General features: G+C 39.0%; 1 protein-coding gene across 3 annotated transcripts in view; it reads left to right on the top strand.

The window, feature by feature from the left end:
• Positions 1-24581, top strand: part of Commd10 (COMM domain containing 10) — a 118660-nt gene that overhangs the window by 9590 nt on the left and 84489 nt on the right. For 2 of the 3 annotated variants that reach the window (XM_027400871.2, XM_027400870.2), the window contains exon 5: positions 21623-21733. In XM_027400871.2, the coding sequence (XP_027256672.1) occupies positions 21623-21733 (111 nt within the window). Of the gene's footprint in view, positions 1-21622; positions 21762-24581 lie in introns of all 3 variants that reach the window. The other variant, XR_004768344.1, reaches the window with a different exon arrangement.

The raw sequence follows: 24581 nt of genomic DNA, 5'->3' as shown, positions 1-24581 counted from the left end.
CATAAAACCTTGTTATAGGTAGGCATGCATCCTTTAGAAATGCCTTTTCTCAGTTTTAACATATAGAGGTGCTTGCTTGCATTCCTTTCACTGGGAACTTGAATTCCAATTGAAGTTCTAATTCTAGATCTCTGTGGCATCTGTGATGGGACAGTGTTTCTGCTGGTCTATAGCTGTCTTTCTTTTTTTCCCCGTAGTGGTGTGTCCCACACAGCCAAAGCTGTTGATGTTCCATGTATCATTTGGGACGTTCTTGACCCCACGCTCAGTTTTGTGCCTGGAATTTATAGACAGATTCAGAATTACAGATGTTCCCTCTTTTGTTCCTTGTCAATGTTTTATGCAATGTTGATGTTTTGCATATAAGTCTGAGATCCATTTTGAGCTGCTTTCAGTGCAGGTGCAAGGTGCAGGGCCAAGGTTCATGTTTGCACTGTGTGCCAACACTATCCTTTTGTCTCCAAATTGCTTCTGCCCTCTGTCAAAAATCATTTCATGTATTTGTCTAAGTCTTTTTCTGAATTCTCAGATTCCTTTGATCTGTTTGTCTGTCCTCATGTCAGTATATCCCTCTGCCTTAATTACTGGAGCTTTTCTGTAAGAGGGCCAGGCATAGTGGTGCACACCTTTAATCACAGCACTCAGGAGGCAGAGGCAGTGGGATCTCTGTGAATTTGAGGCTAGCCTTATCTACATAGCAAGTTCTAGGACAGCAGGTGCTACATAGAGAGATATCTTTTCTCAGTGACCCCCCAAAAAAAATTAGTGGGGGCAGTGAGTGGGGTTGAAGAGATTGCTCACAGTTAAGAGTGCTTACAGCTTTTTCAAAGGACCCAAGTTCTATTTCCAGCAGCCATGTTGGGTGACTCACAGAAACCCCAACTGCAGCTACCTGGGACCAGATCCCTCTGCTGGCCTATGCAGGCCCTGCATTCATGTGGCACTTATGTGCACACACATACACACAATTAAAAAATAGTCTGTGGCGGTGGTGGTACACGCCTTTAATGCCATCACTCGTGAGGCAGAGGCAGGCAGATCTCTGTGAGTTCGAGACCAGCCTGGTCTACAAGAGCGAGTTCCAGGACAGCCTCCAAAGCCACAGAGAAACTCTGTCTTGAAAAACCAAACCAAACCAAACCAAAAAATAGTCTGAGCTCAATGGCTTTGTTCTCATTTTCATATTTTTGGGGGTGTTCTAGTTTCTTTTTCTTTAATATAAATTTGAAAAATCAACTTTCAGTATCTACAAACAGTCCTGCTGGTGTATTGACTAAGATTATTTTTGATTTAATGATGAGTTTTTAGAGGAATAAGTTTTTTTAAAATTTCTTTTGTCAGTGTTCTTTATTTTTAATCACAGATCCTGTGCATATTTTATTTCTTAGCACAGTATTTTATTTTGTTTTTAAAGCTGTTATAAATGATGCTATTTTGAAATGTTGGTTCCCACTGTTTATTGTTAGATACTGGAATAGAAATACAATTAACTCTTTAAAATACTGTTTTTGTGATAGTGGAGATTGGACCCATGGAGGGCTAGCAAGCTCTCTATGTCTTGACTTTCCGATCTATATTTATCTGCCTGTGACTTTGGTAATTCCCTAATTAGGGATAGAAACTTTAAAAAATAAATGTCTTTCAGTTATTTTTAAGTACTTTTTTGTAATTATTTTTACATGGATATTTGCAATATTGGTGAATAGAGAATTTCCCCCTTGAATCTATACAGCTCTTACCCTTTTTAGCTATGTGGTGTATATGTGTGTTTGCATGTGTGCCTGTGTGTGTGAGTGCCAGAGGTCACATTGGGTGTTTCCCTCACCTCCCCCTTCCCCCACTTTGTTTTCTGAGACAGAATTTCTCTGTAGGACCTGGAACTCACTGATTCAACTAGACAGGGATAGCAGCTAACTTGTGTTAGCCTGTTTCTGTCATGCCTGTGTTGAAGTCATGTGCGTGCTGGAGATCTGAACTCTGGTCTTGGTGCTTGCAGAGCAGTCACTTGACTGACTGTGCTATCTCCCCAGCCTCCTTTTCCTTATTTTCTCATCTTACTTGATTGACAGTTTAGGGGAGAAAACATTGTCTTTCAGCATTACCTCTTGATCTCTAGGAAATGTTCCATGTTGTTCCCATCTCAGTTTTCCCTCTGTGACTGATCGTTCTTTGTCCTCTGAGTTTCTGTTTTGTGTTTTGTTATTTCAGTTTCTTTGTTTCCTAGCCTCCTGTGCAGATTTCAGTTTTACATTTTGTTTCCACGAAACATCTCCATTTGGAAAATCTTCTTCATATTATTCTGGTCTTTCTTGTGTCTTATGTTTTCCTTTTGTGCCGAGGGTCTGCCTCCCCAGCATCTTGCACAGGTCTGCATTGCTCGCTTTTTTGCAGGCTCCAGCCAGGAGGTAGTTCCCAGTGTCTCCTGGACAGCTGCCTTTGGAGATAGTATTTCTCTCCCACAGTGAATGATAAGTTCAGATGCTGCTTAAGAGTCAAAAGTTGTCATATGAAATATGCAAAATGGAAAAAAGAAACTTGATGGCTGGGTATTGTGGCATGTGTCTATTATCCCAGCAGCTTGGGAGTCTATGGGAGAAAGATCACAAGTTTGAGGACAGCCAGGACAATGTAGTAATGTAGTAAAACCATCTCCAAAAGAATAAAGTTGGAGAACTGGAAGGAATTGGGAAGAGTTGATTATGTTTTGCCTGTGTATATGCATGTGTACCACATGTGTACCTGGCGCCAGCAGAAGCCAGTAGAGGGTGTTGGATCCCCTGGGACATGAGTTACAGTTAGGTTTGACCCTTCATGTAGATCTGGGGCACCAAACCACTGAGCCTTCTCTTCCATTCCCTCTCTCTCTCTCTCTCCCTCTCTCTCTCTCTCTCTCTCTCTCTCTCTCTCTCTCTGTGTGTGAGAGAGAGAGAGAGAGAGAGAGAGAGAGAGAGAGAGAGAGAGAGAGAGACGATAACAGTCCATTGTAAATATGTAGCCATGTCCTTTCTTTCATCCACTGACAGACACTTAGGTTGTTAATGTGTCTTGGCTGTTGGGAACAGTGCTGCAATGGGCATGCATGTACACATGGCTTTTCAAGATGCCAGTTTCATTTCTTTGGGATGTTTACTTAGCAAGGGACCCTGAGTCATATGGCAGTTCTATTTTCAACCTTTTTGCCTTAATTAAATTTGTCTTTAACAGTTTCATGTATGTACATAATGCGCAGTGACCACTTTTAGCTCCATCCTCTCTTGTCTCCCTACTGCTCTCAGACACTCCTGCTTTGGGTACAGAACTTGTCCTTATGTACATACTGATTCAGTTTGTTTTGTGACCCACCAAGTTTCACCAGGGCTGTCTGTATGACCATGAGCTTGGATCTGTCCACTGTAGGTTGGTGAGCTCAGTGGTGGTTACACAGCTGGTAGCACTGTCTCTAGTTCCCAGAATCTATCGATGGCAGTCTTCAGTGTTTTGAGGAACACCTCTGCCGTTTGCAGTAATACATGTCCCAATTTATGTTTTTATTGTTGGCATGCACAGGTCCCCTCTGTCTATACCCTTGTCAACTCTTTTTTTTATCTTAAAATTTTATTTTATGTTTATGAGTGTTTTGCCTGCATGTATGTCTGTGTACTACTTGTGTGTCTGGTGCTCATGGACTCCGGAAGAGGGTGTCAAATCACCTGTCAAATCACCTGGGACTGGATTTATGGATGATTAATTGTGGGTACTAGGAATCCAAGTGGGATCCTCTAGAAGAGCAGCTAGTGCTCTTCACCACTGAACTGCCTCTCCAGCCCCTCTTGTTGTCGACTTGATAACAGCCTTACTAACATGCAGTGATGATATTTCACTCTGGCTTTGACTGGTGTATTCCTGATGTGTGACACTGAGCACCTTTGCCATGCCTGCTGGTAGTTTCTTTTAAAAAGCACCTACTCAGGTACTTTACAATTTTTAGGGTGTGTGTGGGTGTGGGTGTGGGTGTGGGTGTGGGTGTGTGTGCTTGAGTACTGTTACTTGAGGGGGCTACAAGAGGGCATCAGGTTTCCTGGAGCTGGAGTGATAGGTGGTTGTGAGCATCCTAGTGTGGGTATTGTAAACCCAACTCAGGTCCTCTGAAAAAGTGGTGAGTGCTCAGGACTGCTGAGTTGTGTCTTAGCCCAGCTTTACCTATTTTAAAAAACTGGATTTCTTTTTTGCTGATCTTTGTTTGGATTATTTATTTTTTTTGAATACTAGACCCTTACCAGATAATATGATGTGTGGATCTTTTTCCATTTTGCAGGATGCTTTTTTTCTTCTGTGTACCTTGCTGTTCAAGGATTTTGAGTTTAGCACAATCACATTTGCTTTTTTTTTTTTTTTTTTTTTTTTTTTTTTTATCGGTGGCCTTTGCTTTTGGTTTCATATCCTAAAAAACACCAGCCAGAGCATTGCCAAAGAGCTTTTCCACTGTAGCATTCATTATGCTTAGTATTTCAGTATCTAATTGAGTTAAAATTAATTTTTGCATATGACGTAAGAGCCTGGCTGTGTGTTCTTATGTACAGCCAGTTCTAGCACCATTTGACAAACAGAATGCATTTTCTCATTGTTTGTGCTTGGTGCCCTTGTCAAAGATAAGTTGAAAAGTCGTTGAAAGGCATAGTGGGAAAACACTTCTTTATGTCTTTATTATTTAGATCTGTAAGTTGGAGAGGCCTGAAAACCTATCATAATCGCTTTTCCTAACGCTTGACTGGAAGGAATCTTCAATTCTGTCTCCTCACTTTTCAGAAGCACTGTCTTAATCTCTGGGAGACTGAGATGTTACTGCTGCATATCCAGCTTTGTGTTCCTCCCCTTATCAGAGCTGACTGTCAGCAGCGCTTCCCCAACATTTGTCATGATGCCTGTGTGGTCATCACACCCACTACATTACAGACCACAGAAAATAAACATTAGCTTTAACTTGATTCATTCAGTTTTTAATTAGAACCCCTGAATACATTTGAGCCAAATTAAAAGTAAAAACTATGTGTCAAGTATTATTGGCAATAATAGCTTTTGTTTCTGAGACTTTTTAGGCACTGTTCCAAAAGTGTGTTTTGTTTCTAAAATACCTTTAAAAAGTAAGGTAATGAAAAATGTATGGAAGGCCAGCCATTAGCCCCTCTAAAGTAACTTGCACATTGATCTGTCTTCTTAAAAGGCATATATATATATATATATATATATATATATATATATATATGTTGGGGAGTTTTAAGTGTAAATATAACTCTTGTTTGTTTTGAATGCTCACAGTGTGTTCAGTGTGATTTTTCTCCTGTCAAACATAGCTTTCTGTTCTTCATGTCACCATTTACGTACAGACTTACTCAAAATACACAGTCATTGTGTTATAATGAAATTTTATTGTCCTCATGCAGGTCATTACAAAACCTGCATTTAAAAATGGATAGCCAAGACATTATTCCCTAAGACAATAATATTTCTAAACATTCCTTTTAAGCCATTACAAAGTTTATTGTATGAAACAAAGCAGCCAATCATGTATTTTATTGTTAAATACCTGTCTTTGCTAAGAATAATTTTATTTATTCTTTGAGGAATATATGGTGCATTTTGATCTTAGCTACCCCCTTTCCTCTTACTTAGTCCCCCAAGACTGCCCCCAACATGGCCTTCTTCTAACTTCATGTCCTTCAATTAAAGTAAAAACAAAAAAGAAAACCCAAACAAAACAGCAAAAATCCCTACCAAGTTCGGTTAATGCTACCTGCATGTGTATAGGGCCATCCACATAGGCAACCTACCAGTGGCCACATCCTCAGAAAAAAAATGACTCTTTTTCCTATACCAGCCAGCAGCTACCAACAGCTCCTCAGCTAGGGATAGGGCCTTGTGATCCACTTCCTCATCCATGCTGGAGTTTTGCTGGCTTGCTCTTCTGTAGGCCTTGTGCGGGTAACCACAGCCAGTATGAATTCTTGAGTGCAATAGTCATGCCATGTCCAAATGACTACATTTCACAGCATTCCTTTCTGTTTTCTGGCTCTTTCATTTTTTCAGCTCATCCTTTGTATTGTTCCTTGAGCCTTCGGGTGGGGGAGTTGCTATTGAACACTCAGTCTTGTATGAGCATTTTGAGTAGTTTATGAGTCTGTATTGATACTGCCTACTGTTTCTTTGGCCAAGGTGAAGAGCACTGCAAATCTATGTTTATAAACACATTTCTTTAAAAGAAAGTTTGACATCATGATTATTTAGCAAAACCACAACAGTAGGTTCCCTACTAAGGCCCATGGTCTCTGCGCCCATGAGTTTGGGCATGAATTCCCTCCATGGAGCCAACCTTAGATACAACCAGAAAGCAGTTGGATAACATTCCAATCGTCATTGTGCCAGTGGGCACATGCTGCCTGGCAGGCTGGTACTGTAGCAAACAGGGTTCAGTGCTGGGTAAGACAACTAATGTCTTTTCTCTTCTAGTGGGCAGCACAGCATCTTCTGGCTCTGTGAAAGCTAGCTAGCAGAGAGAAAGTTTCCCAGCCAATTTGAGATTGGTAACCAAAGTATATGTTGTTTTCAGCAATATAGTCTTATAATCTAGTTATGGTGGGCAACCAAAGCAATAAAAACAACCTGTTTGAGGCCTCCCTGATCAGTAACTTATAGTAAGGTAGTCCATGTCTGACCCTGAGAGTTTTGTTTAACAATGTGTAACTTCTGGGAGGGGCATTCTCCACCTATGCAAAGATACTTTTTTTTTATGGAATATAAAAAATTAGAAATTGACATTTTATAATTTATTTTCTCATTATTTAGTTTACTGTTTTTATTGTATTTCCTTTGGAATTCTAAGACTAGATGAGTAGTTTTACTATAAAGAGACAGAGTATATTTCAGTGTCTAAATCTTTAAACACACAGTGTCACTATACATGTACATGTGAATGGTCTTTCAGGTTCTAAATGCCTCATAGCATTATTGCCTTTATTTGTGAGAAAGATACTTTTTGTAAGCATACCCACATCCAACTCAGATTTCTGTCTCTATTACTTCAGTAATTGGCATGTCATCAAATAAAAGGCATCATTTTTCTAGGTGTTGGAATTACTATAAGCTTCTGAGATATCCTGCTATATATTTTAAGCTTTTTTATAGCTATAAAATATAACTTGGTTGCAGTAAAATGTAGGGATGTTAAGTGTTCAAATGGTGAGTTTCAGAACTTCTGTACACTTAGTCATCTGGAATAACATTTATCATATGTTCTTCATGCAGAAGGTGTCTAATTTATCTCTCTCTATCCTCATCCTATTTATTTATTTATTTATTTATTTATTTATTTATTTATTTTTAAGACAGAGACACCCCATGTAGCCCTGACTAGCCTAGAACAGACCAAGCTGGCCTGAACTCACAGAGATCCGTCTGCCTCTGCCTCCCGAGTGCTAGGACTAAAGACATGCACAGCTATTCCCAGCACCATGCTCTTCTTGGTTCTATCGTCATAGCTTAGGTTTTAGGATATTGTAGTTAATATAAATGGGCTTGTGTAATGTGTATTAGACTAATGCCAGTGGTCACTTTCTTGGATTGTCTGGTGGTGTTCCAGGTATCAGTTGTTCTTTTATTGCTGAGTAACAGACTACTGATTGAAAGCCACCGTTTATTTCTATTGCAAATGTTTGGGCAGTCAGAGTTCCATTTTGTTAAGAGTAACACTGCTGTGAACATTTGTGGGCAAGTCTTTTCTTAAAGAGTGTTTTTATTCTTTGATAATTTTATACAATATATTGATCATATCTCCTCTCCACTCTTCCCCCAACTCCTCTCAGATTCACTCCTCTCTGAATTTTGTGTCCTTTTTTTTTTGTTGTTTCTGTTAAGAGATTTAGCTACCCCACAATGCAAGGACTAGGAAAAGTCAGAAACATGTAAATTTCTCCACTATATGGTTCCCTTATAACAGCCAGGGTCTATTTATTTACTTATTTAAAGCAAAATTCCCCTTGATTTCTGCCTGCTGCTGCTCATTTTCCTCTGCCTTTAAGTTGCCATAGAAAAATATCCTATCTGAGGGTTATAGCTTTTGTCTTTAAGAATTTTAATGTAACACAAACTATTTCTCAGTCTTTCCTAGTTCAGGACACCAACAATGATAGTTTTAAATTCTGTTTTATCCTTCTCTCTTTTTGCTACAAATCCTTGCATGGTTTTCTGTGTTGCTTCTGATAGAATTCAGTTCTTACAGTTCCATATGTGACCTGTATAGTCCCCCCTCGGCCCACTGTCTATCTTGTTGACCTTCACTGCTTAATATCTCCCACCTGGCTCACTCTGAATCCCTCTGATCACTTTGCCTCAGAGGCTTTTCTACTGGATGTCCATATGGCTTCCTGCTTTACCATCTTCAGATCTATGTTTAAAGGTGACATTTATCTTAGACCATCATAATTGGAAGAGCCGTCTATTGATGCTTATCTCATTTTATACCATGCTACTTTATTTTTTACCTGTATATTTTTTAAAAAAATTGTTTGCTTCTGTCCAATAATACAAACTCCACAAGGACAGAACTGTTGGTCTGTTTGGTCATTGCTGTAGTTTCATTGTTGCAGTAGCCTTTGAAAGATAGCAGATTCTCCAGAAATAGTTGTTAAAGGAACAATATCCTTGACTCACAAATTGTGCTATTTTGAAGTTCTGTCTGTTTGCTTTTCTTATAAAGAGGGATATTTCTGTTTATTGGTGAGAAAAAGAACAGTTCAGGGAAGAGATGTGAATTGTAGTTTTTGTTTCCTAGTATTTTTTCACTTTAATTTTTGTTTTACTTTAAGTTTTGTGTTTGTGTGTGGCTCAGTTATGTTAGGGCCCTTGAGTCTTTTTAGAATCCTGGATACCAGACATTTCAATTTCTCTCTTAAAAAGTGAGAATATAGGAAGAGTTGCTTTAGCTTGAAACACATGGAAATTCTAGGAAACAAAAAATGGTGAATTTTGCTGTTGGTACAGCAGTCAATTTAAAGGGTTTTAATTTAAGAGACCCTTAATCAGTTTTATTCAAAACAGAAATGTATTCTCTCCTAAGTAATTGGCTGAGACCAGAACCATTAACAAATTGAATAAAGATTTTGCTAATGCCAGAGAACTGTGCTGTTAGCAAGATTGCCCCAATTACATCATCATGCTCCAAAATGTGCACTTGCTAAATACAGCTGATGTATTTTTTTCAGTGTTGCCAATTTTGAGATCATTAGTTGAATGACATTTCACTGTCCTCAAACTTGTACTATTCATATATTTTTGACAGGGAGCAGTAGCAATTTGAAAGTCATTGATGTGTCTTATTACCATCTTAAATCTGAATTTAGAGAGAAGTCTCATGATGAGTATTTTGGATAAGTCTGTAGGTTAAGAGTATAAATTTTTCTTATTACCCTAAAAGTGGGACCATGTTGACTCTTGTGTCTGAACTTCAGTGTATAGTTAGGATATATCTCTAAGGAAGTGTATAGTTAGGGCATATCCCTAAGTGAGGGCATAGGTAGGGTATATACCTAAGTGAGGGTATAGTTAGGGCATATCCTTAAGTGAGGGTATAGTTAGGGTATATCCCTAAGTGAGGGTGTAGTTAGGGTATATCCCTAAGTTGTGATGTCTATAAGCATTACTACCTCTTAAGACTTGATGATTTGGTAACATGAAACGCACAGAGTGCTGAAAGTAGATCACTGGTCTGGTCCCTTTACTCTTGGACATTTGCAGAAGGCAGCACGTTCCTGCTATCCTCTGGAGACTGCTCAATGGGTTGTCCTCCCAGAACACATTTTTATTTTCCAGGTGCCTACCAGAATGGTCCTTTGAGACTTTTTAGTTCAAAGTTCTCTCATTTCTGCTGCTGCACTGCATCCAAGAGCTGCCTATTCTCCTGTCATCACTTCCCACCTTGTGGATCTCTGCCCATTTTGCTATAGGAGTGCTGGGATTGCAGATGTGCACCACCATATTGGGCTTTTTACAGGTGTTCCTAACATTGAATTCATGTCTTCAGACTTGTATGGTCTTGGATTGTTTTCCTGGCTTAAATTCTTTAAAATTATATTTTTGTCTAGATTTCTAACTTGACCCTGTTTTTATTTTATTCTTATCACTCAGTCCATACAATATTGCGTACCTATTCGTCATCAATGGATCTTTTATCCACTTGAATGTTAGCTTTAGGAAAGTAGGTATGTCTGATTTTCTTTTTAGTGTTAAACTGCAAGCCTACAGTAGTACTTAGAGCATAGTGTGTCATCGTGCTCCAAGATGTGCACTTGCTAAATACAGCTGATGTGTTTTTTTTTGGTGTTGCCAAATTTGAGATCATTAGTTGAATGACATTTCACTGTCCTTAAACTTGTACTATTCATATATTTTTGACAGGGAGCAGTAGCAATTTATTGAGTAAATTCTTAGAACAGTTACAACACTGAGCTAATACCAGAGTTGCAGCATCCAGCAGTGGGGAGTGATCCGGACCAGCGTGGTATCAGTTGTGGAGCATCTACACATCTGGGTATCTGTGTCATCTGTAACTGTGTCTCTGAACAATGTTGTTTCTTACAGCAGTGACCAGGTTAAGGGAGTCTCTGAGCTTTTAGGCATGTCCAGGGAACTTGTCATAGGCCTATGGTTTTAAACACTTGACGTTATAGTTCCTGTTTCATTGTCTCTTCTCAGCATTATAATGTGTGCTCAGTTTTGTTGTTGTTTGCTTGTTTTACGTCTCTCTCTCCATGTCTCCATCTTTTTCTCTGAGTCTCTGTCTCTCTCTTGTCTCTGAGTTAATCCGCTCTCTCTTCACTTAGTAGATAGGTTCCACCTTCATCACATTACGTCTTTTCCCCTAAGGTGAAAAGAGGTGGCGATTTCACTGTGTGAGTTTATTTGCACAGATGGTTCCTGACTTATTTACTGACATTTGTTCTCCATATGCTTGCCGTCAGTCCTGCTACAATTCTCACATTGTGCAGGATGCAGAATCCCGTTGCCAGCTGACTAGCTGGCATCTTGAAATGTGATCCCCTGTGCTTCTTGGAGTTTAGATGTTAAGTGTTGAGAGCATCACCAGCTTTATACTACAGCTATGACCGATTCATCATTTCCACTGCCATTTAAAAATAGAAAACTAAAGAGAAAGTGCAGTTTTATAGATAATTCCATAAGCATCAATACTATTTACTCAGGGGTAGAAATTGTTACTATGGTGACAAAACCAGGTTTTCCCTCAATTTGTAATGCTTGCTGCTTAAGAGTCATAAATATGTCGATTATTGTTATAGTTAGCTTCTGCTGTCAATTTGACATAAACTTACTGCCACCAAAGAAGAGGACCCTCAACCAAAGAATTTCCTCCATCAGACTGGCCTATGACCATGTCTGTGGGGGCATTTTCTTAGTTGCTAATGGATGTAGGAGGGCCCAAACAGTTAGGATACGGAGTACCTCCATCACAAGTTTCTTCCCTGCCCATTTTGTTCATCCTAGTCAACCACAGATCTGCTGTCCCTCCGTATTATCTTGTCATTTCAAGAATGGTATATGAGCAGAGTACTGCAGTATGTAATATTCCGGGTTGACTCTTGGCTTAGAACTACAGTTTTCTGGAGATTTATCTCAGGAACTCTTTGCATGTCATTTCTTTTTTATTGCTGTATTATGGGTAAGAAGTAGTTTATAAACATTCAACTTTGGAAGGACATCTTAGTTATTTCCAGTTTGGAATTATTACAGATGAACATTTGTATGTAGGTTTTTGTGTGAGCTCGTTTTTGTCATGTGGTTATTAAATCATATGGTATCCGTTTTTCTCCTAAGAAAAACGACAGTGGTTATATTGTTTGGCATTCCTATCAGCAATGTGTGAAGGATCTACGTTTTCTATATATGTGCCAGCGTTTGTATTGACACGTTTATTTGAACTGTTCTAAAGGGTATGTAGTGAAGTCTCCCCATTGCTTTATTTGCATTTCTCTGACGGTGAGTGGTGGTCAGTGTTTTCTTGTGCTTATTTGCCATTTCACCTCTTCTTACCTGAGACATTTCTCATGCTCTGTGCATAGTTTTTAAAAATACAAGCACTGTTTTCATATCATTTTCACTTCTCCCTCTCCTACTCCAGTGCCTCCCATTCATCTCATTTTTAGGTATTATTGCTAAACACACACACACCCTACAGAGTCTGTTTAGTGTTGCTCCTTCGTATATCTGTGTAGGACTGACCACTTGGGATTGGATAACCTATTAGGGGATCATACCTGGAGAAAATGGATTTTTCCTCTCAGCAACTGTTTATTATCCATAGCTCTTTGTCTAGTGGAGGGGCTCTGGTGGTTTTGATGAGAAGGTCTTCTGTCTGCTTTCATATTTGAACATTTGGTGCTGTTTGGGAAGGCTGTGGAGCCTTTAGGAGTTGGAGCCTTGCTGGAGAAAGCGCATCACTAGGGGTGGGCTTGCCTGCCTCCTGGTTCACTCTCTCCTCTTCGTGTTTTCAGCTGAAGATGTGATCTTTCAGCCTCTTCTCCCTGTTGGACTCTCCCTTCAGACCTGTAAACCAAAATAAACTTCCTTCCTTATGTCATGTTTGGTCAGAGTGTTGTAGTAACAAAAAGTAAAGCAGCACAGTGGTCTTGTAAAATCCATCCCCTCCGTGTCATATCAGCTGGTGTGGTCATTATATAGGTCATATTTAGACAGGCATATTGTTAAAAGTTCATGGGTACAGTATTCTCATCATGTTTAGAAGATACTGTCTCACAGCTGGCATCCTGGTCCTCCAGCTCTTAGAGTCTTTCTGTGCCTCCTTTGTGATGTTCCCTGAGCTTTAAGGATACAGATTGCATTGTAGATGTTCCAAGCTTCTATGCAGTTTGACCAGTTGTGGATCTCTGCAGCAGCCCCTCTCTGCTGCAAAAAGAAACTTCCTTGGTAAGGGCTGAGGGTCACATTTTCAGTTTTCATTTACAGTCTGGGTGCTCCTTATTTGTCTCAGATACCAGTCCTTTGTCAGGCATGTGGTTACCACATGCCTACCCCTACTGTATAGCATGACTTGTCTTTTAATGGGTCGTTTGCATTGATTTTGTTGAAGATTGATTTACCAGTTTTTCCCTTTAGATTCTGTTTTTATTTCAAATATAAAAACTCTTTCCTGGTCCTAAATTTTCTTTTGCAATTAATTCAACATATGTTTTAATTTTCCTTAAGACTTTCTTTTTTTGTCTTGGACATTATTTAAAAGCATGTGGTTAACTTCCAAATACTGAGTCTTTAAATGTTCTTCTGGTTACTGATTTTGAATTGGTACCCTGATCAATATACTTGTGTGTATCAAATGTAATGTATCCATTGATGGCAAACATCACACAGTGATATTTAAGAACAGTCATCAACTCCGGCTTTAGATATCTGAAACAAACTGAAAGAACATATTTGGAAATAAACAGCTATGTGATGCAATAATAGCAAAAGTAGAAGGTGTATGAGGAAGAGAAATATTTATGCACTAGAAATGAGAGTCTGCACTTCCACACTGAAATATTAAGTTGGGGTATGGTGTCTGTGTGGTATGGGACCCAGAGAAATGTTGCCTCAGTGGCAGTAAGGGAAGTCAAACTGTGTGGAGCTAACTTCAGAACAAAGTCACGGAATCAAATTCATAGAACGGACAAAATTCCCACCTAAAATAAAATGCTTTCAAAAAGAGCACATGAATTTATTACAGTTTTGAATAAATGGGGAGGACCTGCCCTGAAATCACCTAGACGGGGTGTGAAGGGACGTTAGAGGTCTGTAAGTTCTTAGAAAGGCTTAAAAGAAGCTGGGCATTGGTAGCGCATGCCTTTAATCCCAGGATCTCTGTGAGTTTGAGGCCAGTCTGGTCTGAAAAAAATAAAATAAAAAAAAAAAAAAGAAAGAAAGGCTTCAAAAAGACTAAGGGAATTATGGTAAAGATAATTGACAGTGATCGTGACCTGAAAGGGAGGGCTGGAGAGCAGTATCTAGTGTCTATTTTATAGTATCATCTATTTTATAGAATCTGTTTTTAATATCCTCTTTGGCAAATTTGTTGCCAATACATTTACACATATCTTGTTTCCCACAAAAGCTCAGTCCAGAAGTTAAATCAGATTTCTTCAATTTTAATCCAAAATGAAGAAACTGATGGTTGGGGTTAGCTGATTTGCCCAGTAGCAGGGACATAGGAAGAGTGGCGCTTGCGCTTTGAATACAGATCTGATTGGTTGAAAATGATGTCAGCGTCCATAAATGCTGAGTCTGCCCACACAGACCAGGAAAATACCTCTTCCTAAGAGGAGTGAAGAGGTCATACCTGCACTCCAAAAACATGGTGTCTGATATTTGCCTCCATCTCTGAAGATGTTACCTGAAAACCACAGCTCATATGATTTGCCCAAAACATGCCAAAAGAAACACACCGTACTATCTAAAGTCTTTGTGGCACTACTTTTGCCCAGTGTCTTCTAAAAATCTCCATACTTGCCAGTACAAGTCCCATGTGCCTCATCTAAAATGCTTGTGACTACAAGTGTTCCAGATTTCATGTTCTTTGTATTTGGGACTGTTTGCCACTTTACAGTGGAGCATTGAAGACTGAAATGTGTACTTTGAAATGCCCCAAATTCCAAGCTCTAGTCTGGCACATTATTAAAGAAAAATTACCAGATTTTGAACCATTTTTGGTTCAAGTTTCAGGTTTGAATTTCAGGATCAGGAATGTTCAAGGAATGTTTTTCAAGCAGTTTTTCTTTCCTTCTATTGCTAGTGTTGAAGAAAATAATGGATATTTCTTTTAAACCTGGATTCAGGAAAAGCATAATTCCTGCCTTTTATCTTCATCTTTCCCTCACTGAGAGAAGGGTCAGGAAACCCAGACAGCCTCTGTGTTAGAATAAAGGCTTTGGTCTCTTTCATGATTATGTCCGTGTTTGCTTCCTATTACTATGCCTTTTTAGGAAATGACCTTGAAGTGATTCCTTTGACTTGAAGTTTGCACTGTCTGATATTAATACAGCCCTGCAGCCTTTTTTTGTTGTGTTTTGTTTTTGTTTTTGTTTTTTGCACACCAGCTGTGTGGTATCCCTTTTCTCCTTCCAAAAACTTTTAATGTTGTTAATTTTGGAGAGCTACTAGTTAAAAATGTATCTGCTAGCTTATTATTTATGGGGGGGAGGGGACTGGCATGGTGTAGAGGCCAGAATCGGGTGTCAGGTGTCTTCCCTTACCACTCTACCTTATGTTTTGAGATCAGGTCTTTCACTGAGCCCATAGCTCATTGGCAGTCAGCCTGGCTGGCCCGTGAGCACCAGGGCTCCTCCTGTTTCTGCTCATGCCCTGCCTTTTGCCTGGGTGCTGCGCATCTGGGTCTGTCATGCTTGCATGGCAGGTGCTTTACTGACTGAGCCATCTCTCCAGCCATGTTTATTAGTTTTTAGTTTTATATGGTATAGCCAGTTTTGTTCATTTGGACCATGTTCAGAATTGTGTTTTATAGAGTAATTAGAAGTTAATATTTCATTGAACTTTCTACATGGACATAGGAAAGAGAAGTCATTTATTAACTAATTAGTAACACTACCAAGTAAGAAGCAATGCTTGTTAGAGGTAATGTTTTTACAGTTCTGGAATGAATTTCAAACACATTTAAAATATTATTGGTTTATTCTCCATGTGTTTAACATTATTTTACTGACATTAAATCAATAACATGAAGACACAAAGACCCTGTGTGGGATAGGTTTTTGTCAACTTGACACAAACTAGAGTTATCAGGGAAGAGGGAACCTCAACTGAGAAAATGCCGCCATCAGATTGGCCTATAGGCAAATCTTTGGGCAATTTTCTTGATTAATTATTTATGTGGTATAAATCCTGGGCTGTTTCTCCTAGGCTGTATGAGAAAGCAGGCTGAAGAAGCCACAAGGAGCAAACCAGTAAGCAGCACCCCTCAGTGGCCTCTGCTTTCACCCCTGTGCCCATGTTCTTGCCCTGACTTCCCTAGATAATGGGCCATGAACTGTAAGCTGAAATAAACCCTTTCCTCCCATGTTGCTTGTGGTCATAGTGTCTTTACCACAGCATAGGGAGCAAATTAATATAGAACCTATGTTTTAAATTTGAATATGAATAATACAGAAAAATTCCTGAGTATTTTAATGAACAAATGTAAAGTGCACACAGGACAGAGTTTTATTTTGAACAGAGGTAATAAAGCTTAGCTAACTTAAGGCAGAACTCTACACTAAATTTTGTTGTGTTCCATGTAATTAAAATATTGATGACAGCTATATTTGCTTCTTGTTATGGGTCTCAGAGGACTAATTAGTGTACCATAAGACTTTTACCTTGGCAGAGAGAACAGCTCTTGTTCATATTTGTATCACCAATGCTTGTTTTAGACCCTGCAAATAACATCTTCCAAACAATATAAGGAGTTACTTCTTTTAGTTTTTCTTTTAATATTTATGTTTTTATATATACATACAATTTTGTAGGATAGTCCTTAATTTACAATTTTCTATAGTTTCTTCATGATCTAACTTTGGCTGTGAATTTTTTATTAGTTTACTATAAAAGTGATCTTGCAGCCATCATAGTACATAAACTTTAGCCTCTTGACAACTGTTCCCTAGTTTGAGGTCATGTTAATTTTGACTTCTCAGATTAGATTGTGAAAGCTTTCCACAGTGAACTTTTTCCTCTTTATAACATGAAAGCAATGGGAGTGGATACTTTGACATCTATGTTGACAACTATGCACTACTCAGATCCACTTTTTCTTTTTGAGACAGGATCTTTATCCCAGGCTGGTGTCAAACTCTGATTGGGTAGTCGAAGATGTCCTTGAACCTTTGGGCTTCCTGCTTCTACTCCTGGGTACTGGGATTTCAGGAATGTGCTTCCATAGTGGGCTGAAGACTTGCTGGGGAACCCAGGCCCTTCTGCTGGTCAGGCTAGCACTCTACCAGCTGAATTGCATCCTTAACCCATTCTCCGCTTCTGTGTGACATTCCTGATGATAGTCAGTCCTTCTTAACTGTTAATTCTGATGTGATTTCAGACCTAAGAGTCTTAATGCTAAGAGAAGTAATTTGCATTTGTTTTTCACCTCGATTGATAAGTTGTTTCCTTGTATTACTTCGTAGTCTGTGAATCATAGAGCGTAAAAGTACCGCTCACAATGGTGTTTGGTTTTCTTTGTGTCCCATGTTCACTGGAAAGAGAGTTCTGTAGGTTCTTTTTTTTCTTACTGGTTTGGGTGCCTGTACTCTTTAACCAGTGTAGTTACTCTTCCTTTACTGTCTCACGATGCTGACTTCTGTTCTGTGAAACTGCATGTGTGAGTATGTACATGTGCAGGACAACCAGCACACACAGCAGTTTGTCCAGGCACTTAGCTCGGGCAGTAGTCACCAAATGGTTAAGTACTGCATATATTTTGGGGAATAGAAGAAGCCTTAAGAAGAAACAGGGTGAGTAGTGACAACTGGAATGTCTTCTGTTGCCCATGGACTAAGAATACAGTTCATGGGGTTTCTGGCTCTGCCTATCTGATTTGCAGGAGTCTGTTTATCAGTCATTCTCAGTCCCTGGGAGAATGGAGCCTAAAAATGAGGTGGACCAAAGTCTCATGCAATAGCTAACTTTATTCAGAGCATCAGACAGTTTATACTCTTCGGGTTAAGAAAGGTCATGTGAGTGGCAGTAGATTTGCCTATATTTTCCTTTTAATTCTGGGGCTTTGTTTTGATATTCTGAAGTTCTTTTGATAAGGGCATACACATATTGCCTGGAGATACTCATATTTTGTCAAGATATATGTACCTATCTTCTTCAATAATTTTCCCCCTTTAAATTCTGTCTTGATCTGCTCTTAACATCATTTATTTTATGCTTACCATTGCATTGTCTATATACTTATATATCCTTAAACATAAAATTTTCATATATAAGCCATTAATATTTAAAGTATAAACATAGACTATGAAACCTGATTTCTTAAAAAAAAAAAGAAAGGTCATGTGAGTATATAATCACAAAGACAAGCTACATATGGCAAAAGCATAGTTTCCATAGAGGCATATAAATAAATGACAACAGCCAGTTGTAATGAATCATGTAAAGCAAACTCACCACTATCTACTTTACCTGGGAAGGACATGGAAGCACATGTCAAGAACAATTCTGTGTTTGTTAAGAAACTGAGGTCACAAGACTCTTGTTTTCTTGGTGTTTTCTCATAAGCACTCAGAATTTCCCTCCCACGACTCTATTCTTGCATGGTGTTCTGATACTTGCCTAGGCCACAATTACTGTAATAGTATTTTACTTGGGGAGAGGGTGGTAGAGAAGCTTCTAAAATTGGATATAATTGTAAATGTGTGTACATTATTAAAAGATAATATTCTAAACTTTTTAGTTATCAAGTGATCGATCCCTAATTAATAACTTTTAGAAGTCAAGTTTTACCTTTTTCTCAAATGACTCATTGATTTTTAACCATCTTCCAAAATAAGTATGCATAAGAAGCATGTAGCAAATATATAAGTTTAAAAATTTATATGTTTAAGCTTCAAAGTCAAAATGTATAATAGTTTCCTGTATTAATGATTTAAATTTTAAGTTATATTTTTTAGAATCATAATAGCTGTGGTGTGAATGAATGCTTGGGAACAGGCTGACACAGATATGGAAAAGTTAGGAGATGGCACTAAGGTGATGGCATGGCATTTAACTCTTCCTAGGCTACTGACGTGGTATGATTACCCCATTGTAAATTAAAGCTTAGAGAAGTTACTTCCTTAATTAAGGTCAACTTGAAAACCCCACAGTTCACATTCTGACTGTTACTAAACCAAATGGCAGATATAGAGTAGTACTTATTCTTTATAGAAAAGTATCTGTTGGACATGCTTTGGTCTATAGATAGTAAATGTAACTCTCTCTCTCTCTCTCTCTCTCTCTCTCTCTCTCTCTCTCTCTTTCTCTCTCTCTCGGGGTGGGGTGGGTGGGGTGGGCGGGGAGAGACAGAAACACCAACTCATCAAGCAAATGCTGGCTGAATAAGTTACAATTCTGACTTCTTAAAAAGCCATAACTAGTTAGAAATACAACTGAGTTTTTGTTCCCTCTTCTGTCATTTATTTTTGTGGGAATACTCCTTCTTGAAAGCACATACACATCACACACACACACACACACACACACACACACACACACACACACACACACACACACACACACACACACACCACACACACACACACACACACACACACACACACACATGATCTATCATTTATTTGAGAAGAATTCCTGTCAGGGCTGTTGCAGGTTACAGGGATATGAAGATGGTTGATTCTTGCTTCATCATGATGGAATTTACAGTTGACCCTAAGAAGAATATTACAGTATATTGAAACAGTGTCCTGAGAGGCAGGGTGCCCAACTACAGAGGGAAGGGAAGGAGAAAAACCACAGAAGTGACATAGGTGCCAAAGAACAGATACGCAGCTAGCATAGTGTACTCTGGGACTCACATGTGGTTCATCATGGAGGGGTTATAGACAATTATTAAGATATGTTACAATACATGATTGGAAATGTAGTTAGTTTTCAAATTTGATGAAATTTGTATAAAGTTTTGGATTTGTTTTTTACAATAGTTACTGAATCTTTGAAGAAGGAAAATGGAATTGAGATAAGAGTGAATGAAGGTAGGGACTCAGTTAAGGGACAATTTCTGGCCATTTGTGAAGAGATGCAACATGACAGTCTGCACTGACAACTACATGATCATACAGAAAAGTTAGGTGACTAAAATGCCTTGTATGTATAATGCTTTAAAATGTCACAAACATTATAATGCACACTTCCTGTTTTGGTACCTATTTGGGAGGTGGATAAGCAGATGGTTCAGGTAGATGGACTTCTGTTTTGTACAAGGGAATGGAGATCTTGAGACCCTGCCTTAGCCAGGGATGAGGAAGCAGTGGCTTACATGTGAACCAGAGCTGGGTGATCAAGCTCAGGGCTCTGTCTTGGTTATTTCACACCAACCATGTGTGCATTAATTTAAAGCATGGATGGGGTCAGCCAGTAAGGTCAAGAAATATTCACGGGTCCGTGTGAATACCTGGAAGGTGCTTTTGCCGAGGACATGGTGTGTTGAAGTGTTTGGAGGTCTGTTCTTGTGACTGTTGGAAACAGAGGCAGGCTCATATTAGATACCGTTCTAGAGAGTCTTCCAATCAGTGCTGGTGATCAGCATGTTAAGGATCTTTAACCCACACCTTTAAAATGAGTTCTTACTTGTTAACGGTTATGGGTTATGTTCTCTTCTCTATCCCTGAAGGACCTGGGAGAAGCAGAAGTGTGTCTCTGCTTTCTCATCGCATCCTCTCCCACACTGATGATACTTTCATTACCCTCTTTCCAGCCTGGCCTCGAGTCACTGCTGTGTCTGTTCAATAGTCTTTCAAGTTAAGTGATTACTATTCTGGTCCAGCGAGCAATATGAGGCTGGCTTTCAGACCCTGGGTAGCACAGGTAGTTTGGCTAAACCATCTGGAAGGCTGTGTTGTCAGAGACATGTAACCACTGAGCTTCACAAAGTTTGTAACCTGAGATTTATAGGGAACTGAATCTAAAACCACATGATCACACTGCTGAGTCTAGTCTCATAAAGCTGTTTCTGCTGTGTAATGTTTCAAAGGGAACCTAAAATGCCATAGTCTTTCTCTCCTAATTTTGTCCTGCTTGATTAACTTGTACTCTGTGTTAGTAAATTCAAAGGAAACAATTAGTTTCTATTATAATTGGGAGCCACAGTCAGTTAAGGTACTTTGGAAAGTATAATGACCTCTCTGGTACCACAGGCTAGCTGGTGCATCAGCCGTTTCTTGCCTGGTACTCTGTTTACTGACTCCGCTTCATGGTGTGAACCTTGTGTCTGGAAATTATAGTTTCCTTCAAAACAGAAAGGGAAAAAAAGGAAGGAAGGAGGGATGAGGGAAAGAAAGCCTGATTTGTGCTTCATCTAACACAAAGAGTTTTTAATGACAGTAGGAAGTCAGTAAAGGATTTTCATCAAAATGTGCTATTTATGAGTTGAAAATTGTAATTTTAAAAAATGTGAGTTTTTAAAATACTATCTTAAAATAACAATAAGGTTTTAAAAACCATCTGGATATAGTGGTGCATGTTATTAATTACCATACTTGGGAGGTGGGGCAGGCAGAAAGATCAGGAGTTGAAGGCATCCTGAGCTACCTGATGGGTTTGAGAAATATCCTGTGTCACATTAGCTTAGCATTTTTATTTTTTAGAATAGTCTGTTCAGACCACTTTTACTGTTGGATTTGACAGGTATGACAGGAGACTGATCTACACGGAATCTAGAGAGAAAGTGTGCAGAGGTTTCAGGTTAAAGGAGCCTGGAATTGACTTTCCATTAAGTCTAGGCTATTTGTGTTGGTTCCTTCACAGTAGAAATGTGCTTAAAGTTGACTGTTTTCTTCTTCTGCACCATCTGAACCCAGTCTCCACTTATCTTTTGTAGCTCGAGACAGTGGGATGGCAGCTTAACCTGCAAATGGCTCATTCGGCTCAAGCAAAGCTGCAGTCTCCTCAGGCCGTGCTGCAACTGGGAGTGAGCCAAGAAGACTCCAAGGTGAGAAACCACGCCCTGAGGAAATGAGGTATTTTTGTTTGGTAGGTCTTGTACCTCATTGATAGAGGAGTCTGGCCTTAAAATCAAGTGTAAATCAATAACAACAGCTTATCTTGCAATATGCTTCCCTTATAGACCATTTTATGTCTTTTCATTTGTGTGAAGTGAAAATGTTATGTAGTCCCTATGAAATTACTGTTTTAATGCCCCCTTGTGTGTATGTTGTGTGTGTACATGTGTGTACACATGTGTATTTGTGCATATGTATATGTATATATGTATGTGTATGTTTGTGTGTTTTAAACTGTAAACTGCATGCATAAAGGGAAAGGGACATTTGCTGTTGTCCAGCCAATGCTTGGGCCAGTGAGATAATATGAATTACATTTTTGGGAATAGTGTGTTCATGTGTTTAAATCTTAACTCTTGCAAGATAGATGTTTGCATTAGTTTACATCATAGGGCAGCTCCTTCTTTAGAATCAATTTTGGAGCAACCTGTACATAATTATCAAAGGTGAAAGAAGTACCACGGAAGGTTCCCTACCACAGCATGTAGAGAAATACGTTTCAGATATAATGAGAGCTATCTATCATATTTTATACTGTAATTACCCCTGAAAGATAGAAAAGGAGAGTAAATCCCCACCTCAGTAGATGAGACTTTGTATTATTTTGAGATGTTTGAATAGAGCTGGGCATAGGTTTCTGTGGGAGATCTGAGGATGGAGAGGTTACAGTGGATGACTGTGCTGTGTTTATAATGGAATAGGATGTACTTTGATAGTGTGTTCACAATTAGTTATTATATCATAGGCATTTGTGTAGTTTTGAAGAACTGGACTACTGGCTAGCCCAGGATATATAACCACAAAGTATTAATATAGGATTTAATTCTCACATAAAATGTATTAGTTTAATACAGTGTTCCCAAATAATTTCCTTTCACACATTTTCCACTGGAAAACAATACAAACTTACTAGTCAAGTGTCAAATTGAGACTTATTGTTTGTGCTGCAACTTAGTTGTTACATAATTGTGACATGGTGTTTAATCTTTGTAAGAAGACTCTTTCCTGTAGCATGTAGTGTGTATCTTACAGGGTTTCTGTGGGGATTACACGCCTACTGTGTATAAAGCATTTAGCCAATATAGTAAATTCTCCATAAGTACTGGCTGGCTGTTATCATCACCGTCATCAATACAGTGGGGAGCTAAAATTGATCAGTCAGTCAGTCAGTCAGTCAGTCAAGCCATTTGCTTCAGGACAAAGTTCTTACTAAATTTATTTGCTAATGTAGTTATTGTCATGTTCCTTTCTGTTTCATATGTCATCATGATATACTTGTAATATTTATGCTTCCTGGGAATTCCAAAGCAAAAGGACGGCCTTGGAAGTCCCTTTCTCCTGTGAACCAAGGAAGGTATTCTGAGAATGGTCAGGAAGGCACTGGAGTCAGCTGGGGCTCACCGTGACTAAACAGAGGCGTATTTAAGTAGCTCTGTGCTGTCTCTGTTTGATCCCTTATGACTACTGTGTTTAAACTCCAGGTAGCTACAGAGCTACAGAACTATGTGAGCTAGGGAATGTTACTTTTACCAAATATTAGATATGCTTTTAAGCACCAGGGCTTTCATGGTGCTTTGCTTTGGGCTGCCCAAGCCTACCCCCCCCCCCAGCACCATCACATAGACATAAAACCATGCCTTTATGCCTATATATACATTTCATCGTGAAGCAGTGGGAATGAAGGAATAATGCTTCTAGCAAGACAGTCTTTTTTTTGTCTAGGCCCTGCTCCAAATGATATGACATACTTTGAAGATCCCCCATGGAAGGCCTCACCCTCCCTGGGGAGCAGAAAGGGGTTGGGATAGGGGGACAGTGGGGGGCAGGGGAGGAGGGGAGGCAGAGGGAACTGAGATTGACATGTAAAAAAAACTTGTTTCTAATTTAAATTTTAAAAAGAAAAAATAAATAAAGCACCAAAAAAAAAGTCTTTTTAAAAAAATTCATGCTGCTCTCCAGGAGGTCAATACAGATGTTAAATCTAGATCATTTGCGATATGGGTTTAAGTATCTTTACATTTGTCCATTTGTTGCTCTTTTGAAATTTTGATTGAATCTTATTACAGATGAGCATTATTTAGCCCTCTAACATGCAGAACTAGACAACCACTGTCTTTCCCAGTAGAAGAGCAAGGCAAGGTGAGAAGCATCCACTGTGAGGGTTGTGAGCTCTTTATCCTGTGTGCAGATTTAAGAATTGCTTTATATTGCCTCCTCCTATGGCGCTGTGTGGACTTGACCCAGCTAATATTTCGTAGACACTAGGTACACAATGAAATGTAAAACCACTATCAAGCTGGGCAGGAACATGCTGGGTCCTAGAGATTCTGTGCCTCAAGGAATAGTTGACAACTATATCGTCTCCTCAGCAAATTGCTGAGTTCTGCCTTGAGTTGAATTTTTGTTTACACTCTCCTGTTATCTTGGTTTTATTCTTTTAATTTCTGCTTCATGCGGATGTTACTGTTCATGTAACTTCTGTTATTAAATGCCACAAACTGTATTATGCTCTCTGCCTGTTTCCTATGTTTGGAAACAAGAATTCAGGAACTGTTGATTGTCTGTAGTGAAAGAGCAAGGTCATGGAGCAGGTTGTAGAAACCACATTTACTGAAGGAAGAGGTGCTTTCAAAATATTAGAAGTTGGGACTACTTGGGTTACAATGGAAAGTATCACAAAGTATAAAATTATCAGACTGTAAAAATCATTTATGTAAAATAGTAAGCTGTAGGCAGGAATTCTTTGAAGTATGTATTTCATGGCATAGTTACCCGGAA

This window comes from Cricetulus griseus, chromosome 2, assembly GCF_003668045.3.
Source record: "Cricetulus griseus strain 17A/GY chromosome 2, alternate assembly CriGri-PICRH-1.0, whole genome shotgun sequence".
NCBI lineage: Eukaryota > Metazoa > Chordata > Mammalia > Rodentia > Cricetidae > Cricetulus > Cricetulus griseus.
This window is presented reverse-complemented; position numbering and strand designations above follow the sequence as displayed.